At 28.5% G+C, this 5,789-nt stretch overlaps 1 protein-coding gene across 1 annotated transcript; it reads right to left on the bottom strand.

The window, feature by feature from the left end:
• Positions 1-398: 398 nt before the first annotated feature.
• Positions 399-3,563, bottom strand: LOC107477377 (8-hydroxygeraniol oxidoreductase). The gene is made up of 7 exons (XM_016097378.3): positions 3,418-3,563; positions 3,186-3,328; positions 3,028-3,065; positions 2,247-2,649; positions 1,074-1,313; positions 784-942; positions 399-675 (listed from the first exon to the last, which is right to left on the bottom strand). The coding sequence occupies exons 1-7, from the start codon at positions 3,449-3,451 to the stop codon at positions 565-567; spliced, it is 1,128 nt and encodes a 375-aa protein (XP_015952864.3). The 5' UTR covers positions 3,452-3,563; the 3' UTR covers positions 399-564.
• Positions 3,564-5,789: the final 2,226 nt, after the last annotated feature.

The following is a 5,789-nucleotide window of genomic DNA, read 5'->3' as shown; positions in this document are numbered from 1 at the left end:
TTTATTTTTGTATTATATTGTGTTGTAAATATTATTATCATTTTAAAATTATTTGTTATTTAAAAAAATTAAATTAAAATTGATATTTTTATCCTTTGCATTAATTTGAGAATGGATATTATGATAAAAAAATTTAAAAGAATATTATGAAAAAGATTTGCTGTAATGTGAATAACTTTTATTTGTATTTGAATTATAGTTAGATTTTTATTTATTATTTTTTATTAGATTAATTTTAATTAATTTTACTAGTTATATAAAAAAAGTTTCTACTGATTTATCATAAAACAAGGCAGATTAACATTTTAGATTCGTTTTGGATGGACATTAACACGATATGGCTAATAAGTAATAACTCGATCTGACGCTCTTATAGTCTTATAAAAGGATATGTAAAATTTGCATACAATATAAATTTTTTTTAAAAAAATATATATATTTTGGACATTGATTCCTGTTTTGCACTCAAATATAAATTATATAATTCTTTTTCATCAGGTTAACAAAGAGAGAAAAGCAAAAATACAGAAAGAATTAGTTTTATAACTTTGACTCGATTATCGCTCATATCTTGATGACAACTTTCACACAATTGGGCTGTTTCAAAAGCTCAAATGCTTGATTTATATCTGCCAATTGAACCTCATGAGTGTATAACTCTTCAAGAGGAAATTCCTGTGAAGTAATAATTATGAGATACTTATACCACCACAAAAACATATGCAACAAATATAAGTACATACTATATGCTATAAAGTTAAATGTGTTGAGAAATTAGAATACCCTTTTGTGGCATTTGTCAGCTATAATGGAAAGGTCTGAATTTGCTTTTAACCCTCCAAAGATAGAACCTTTCAAAGTCTTGCCTTTAAGGATTGAAGCAAAACCAAATGGCTCGATTGGTTCAGTTGGTGCACCAATTACAATTGTTTTACCTGTTCCCTATACATACACATTTAAAAATTAGGAACACACAATAATGTTCTTAGATTAGGAATAGTTTTATACACATTATTGCTGTGATCATGTAATGTTAAATAAGAAAAAAAATCAAATGGCTGAACTCAACTCACCACTTTTGTGGCTTGTAGGGATTCAATAATCAAATGGCTGATTCCAGTGCACTCAAAAGAATAATCCACACCCATTCTTCCATCACTCAATTCTTTCACCAATTCTGATGCAGGCATATCAGAATCACTAGGATTTATAAAGCGAGTCATCCCAAAAGTTTCTCCTTTTTCTCTTTTCATATCATTTTTGTCAATCCCTATTATCTTAGTTGCTCCCATCATTTTTGCTCCGCTGATGGCCTGTAATACAAGGTCAAGTGTACTTCAACACTTGGCCCTCTGAACTTTACATAGTAAATTTTAAAATGTTCAATTTAATGCATTGAAATTGCCCAACAATACAAGAAAAAAGCCTCTTTTGCAACAAAACTACACTTTATACTAGAGTTGAAGTTCATTTTGACCCCTGAAATTTGGAGTTGGCCTCAATTTCAACTCTTAAATTTGTAGTTACCCAATTAACACCTCCCAAATATTAAATCATGCCTCACGTTTGTCTCTATTAGTTATCTCTGTTAACAGAAAGCTGATGTGACACATTAAGTTGACACGGTGTGCATCTACGTGACACCTAGTTTGCCAGAATAAATGTGTGATAAATGAATAATTGGTAAAAATTGTTTTCACTCAATATAAGTCCATCCAAATTAGGGTTTTAATATCTACGTAGAAGTCAAATTAAGTGAAAACAACTTTTTGCTACATCATTCACTCATCACACATCCATCCATTCTGGCAAGTTGGGTGCCACGTAGATGTACACCATATCAACTTAACGTGCCACATCAGCTCTCTGTTAACAGAAATAACTATAGGGACAAACGTGAGTCACAATCTAATATTTGGGGTGTTAATTGGGTGAAAGTTCAGAAGTCAAAATGGTTTCAACTCCCTTATATTACTAAGAGAAAAATTTTAGAACAAGTTGTAAAGGAATTTTAATTTTTGCACTATGTTACAATTTCATGGTGAACTCAATGAAAAATATTGTATTAGACTTAAATACGTAAAACTTTTTCATATCTCAATGCATAAATATCGAAATATTTATATTCATATAGTCAACCCTACTTAATTCAAGTCCGAGTTACAAAGTCACAACCGCAAATTATGCAATTTATATATTTAGGATATAAAGTGCACATGTAATGCAAAAGTGTATTTGATGCATACCCCCAATCCAACAGCGCCAAGACCAAAAACAGCAACACTTGATCCACTTTCAACCTTAGCTTCCTTCCAAGCAGCACCATAACCAGTTGAAAAGCCACATGAGATGAAACTGGCATGTGCTAGGTCAATGCTTGGATCAACTTTAAGAGCATAGTTGGCATCAACAACCATGTACTCTGACCAAGTGGCACAACTGAAAATATGGTGAAGCCTTTTGCCTTTGCAGGACAACCTTGAAGTGTTGTCTCTCATCAATCCATTGAGCATTAAAGGGTTTGTCATGCACAAATTGGATTTTCCTGAAATGCAAATCTCACATTGTTTGCACTCTCCTATGAAGGTTGGAATCACCATATCCCCTTCTTTTAGATTTTTTACTTCCTCTCCAACACTCTCTACAACACTGCACTTCATATGTGATAACAATTTTACCACTTATCACTATTAATTATGATCGGCAGTTATGTTAGTTAATTAGTTACTTAACTTTTTATTTTGTTAGACAAATCAATTTTCCTGCCAAATCAATTTCTATCATTATTTAATAGACAAATAATCTGATACGAAAATTGATTTGTCTAACAAAATAAAACGTTGACTCGATAATTAAAACTTATAAAGGACTAAAGTGTTCGACTAAAAATTTACTAGAAATTAACATTTTAATTTTAATTTACTAGAAAAGTTAATTATCAAATGATATCTATAGCACACATATTCAGACTCTAATAGACACAATAAATTTAGATCTAAGAACCACAGATTTGGAGAAATTAATTACCCGACTCCTTCATGTCCAACAGCAAGAGGATACTTCACCTGCAAATTAAAATTGGCAGAAACAGAATACAAATAAAGAAAGACAATTAAGAAAACAGTTGTTGCAAATAATACCAAACTTACAGAGTGAAAAACATGGGATTAAGAAAGAGCATTAACTACTGGGGATCCTCTAATTCTTTTGATATCAGTGTGGCAGATGCTGGAACAAAGCATCTTAACTCGAATTTCAGTTGATTTTGGTGGATCAACTTGAATCTCTTCTAATCTTACAGGCTCTCCACCAACCCAGCACACTACTCCTGCAATATCCAAACCAAGACATATACATACTATAATTAAAATTTAATGTAACATGATATAATAATAATGTTTGATTGATGATATATACCTTTGCAGGTAATAACTTGTGAAGTGGTAGCCATTTTAATTAAAACTTGAAGCTGTAATCTGGACTATGATGAAATGGGAAGAGGAGCAAGTAAGCTTCTGTATTGTTTTAAAATTTTCAGAAATTAAAAGCTTATAATTCATCCAATCATTTAGTTTGGTTAAACAGTAACTGTCACTCTGTCACCAAGTAATCCAATACCTTTACAATGAACAAATAAACTAGATTACTAAAATGAATTAATAAAAATTTGTCAAATTTAAAAAAAAATATATATTAATAATATTTTAATAGTCGTATAAAAATAACGATAAAATACAAGATTAAAAAAATAAATTAATTATATCATACCAGAATTGTCAGTAATAATTTTTAATTATTTAAATGTGTTGGTAAGGTAAATTTGTTTTTTAAAAGGTCACAAACATGTGGATAAAGCTAACAGCAAAGAGATAAAGTTTTATAGATCTACTTTTTCATATTTTTATCACTTGGTATAATATCATGAGCTTGCGACAAATACACGATGACAAAAATGGGGAAAATAAGAAATTAGGATCTCCACAAATACACAAGAGCCTCTAAAACATGGCAAAAAAATCTTGGTGGAATATCAATACAAAAGCTCCCTATATTTTTCTTATCATATAAATCTCACACTTCAACTCAGTGGCAAGGCCAATATCATCACCGAAAGCTGCAGCATGACCTTCTCTACTCTCATCTACAGATAACAAATCTGTCTCAGTTTATTGCAAAGTGATGATATCATATTCATCATAAAAACAAATTTTGGTCAAGTCAATTTTTTTAAAAAAAATTATTGTGAATCACCATATTATTTTAAAAAATTTAAAAAAATAAAGATCAAATTTTTATTTGAATTTTTTTTGTATATTTTTTAAATATTTATTCAAATATTACCGCAAAAATCGAATTAAATAGATAAGTTGTTTGTTAAATTAAAAAAAAAATATCACTTATAAAAAATACAAGTTTAATCACCCGTGCCATGCACGTGATAAGATTGAAATTATAATTTTAAGTTGTTATGTTAAATTTCATTTTAATTATAATAATTTAATTAATAAAAAAATAACTTGTATGCGTTGTTTTTCTTTTCTTAATATAGTATTAATTGTATTAACTATAAAATAGTTATTTAATCTACTTTTTTCAATAAATCAGGCATATATACTCAATATGACCATAAATAATCTAGTAATACTTAAATCTACCAATAAAATTTTATATGTTGGTTTTCTGTGAAGTAAGAAAATATCAAAACCAGCTCAAAATGAAGAACAAATTAATAGAGAATCCTAATGCAGAAAGTTTTGTAATAAACAATAAATAATTTAAATCTACTGAATAATAATTCAATGCTATCCTTTGATACCTGCAAAATATATACATGAAACAACACCGTATCAATGTTTGTATATAAAATTATATGATTAACGTAATTATAAAATTGTTTGTCAAGAGAATAAAATTATACGAATTTTAATGATAATTTTAATATTCTCAAACTATTAATGTACAATAAGAATTCATCTATTAGTTCCTAGAATTTCTAAATTTTTTTAAGTGATAGTAATAAATTTTAATAAATAAATAGATTTAGTAAGACATTTTGTTATTACCTTTTTATTATATGCTCTCAAAAATTTCTCTATAAGCAAAAGTTAGGCACCATACCATAGGCATCATAGAATTCACCGTATAATAATCATAAAATAATCAATTCAATATAATTCAACATAATTTATAACATATTCGTTATGAAAAATAACATTTCAAAAAGAGAAAATATAAAAATATATTCCAACATAATAATATAACATAACATTTTTGGGATGATACTGAGTGACGTAGTGACGAACTTAAGAGGTAGAGAAAATGAGTTAGAGAGAGAGGATAGAGGCTGAGAATGAGTCTGGAAGAAAAAAGAAGAATTCGAATTGGAGACAGAAATTAGGATTACTAAATTCAAGAAATAGATTTATGTATATATAAATTAGGATAAATTAATAATTTTATATTCGCGTATATTTAATAAGTTTCATGGGACGAGTACTTATGTCCGTTCCCCTATTAGGAGTGGCAAACGGGAAAGTCCGTCCTGTCTCGTCAAAAGCCCGCCCCGCCTAGTAAGACGGTCCAAAAATTTTTCCCTGCCCGCCTAATGGTAGGCTGGCGGGATCTCCTTTTTTTTATAAGGCATTAAATATTAAACAATATATATAATTTCACAACAATTTCAATAAATTTATAATTTCTAAAAACATAAAAAAATTATAATTTTTAAATTCATGTACATTAACGTCTTTATAATTATAAATGTGTAAAAAATATAATTATAAATAATT

The sequence above is a fragment of the Arachis duranensis genome, chromosome 3 (assembly GCF_000817695.3).
Source record: "Arachis duranensis cultivar V14167 chromosome 3, aradu.V14167.gnm2.J7QH, whole genome shotgun sequence".
Classification (NCBI taxonomy): domain Eukaryota; kingdom Viridiplantae; phylum Streptophyta; class Magnoliopsida; order Fabales; family Fabaceae; genus Arachis; species Arachis duranensis.
This window is presented reverse-complemented; position numbering and strand designations above follow the sequence as displayed.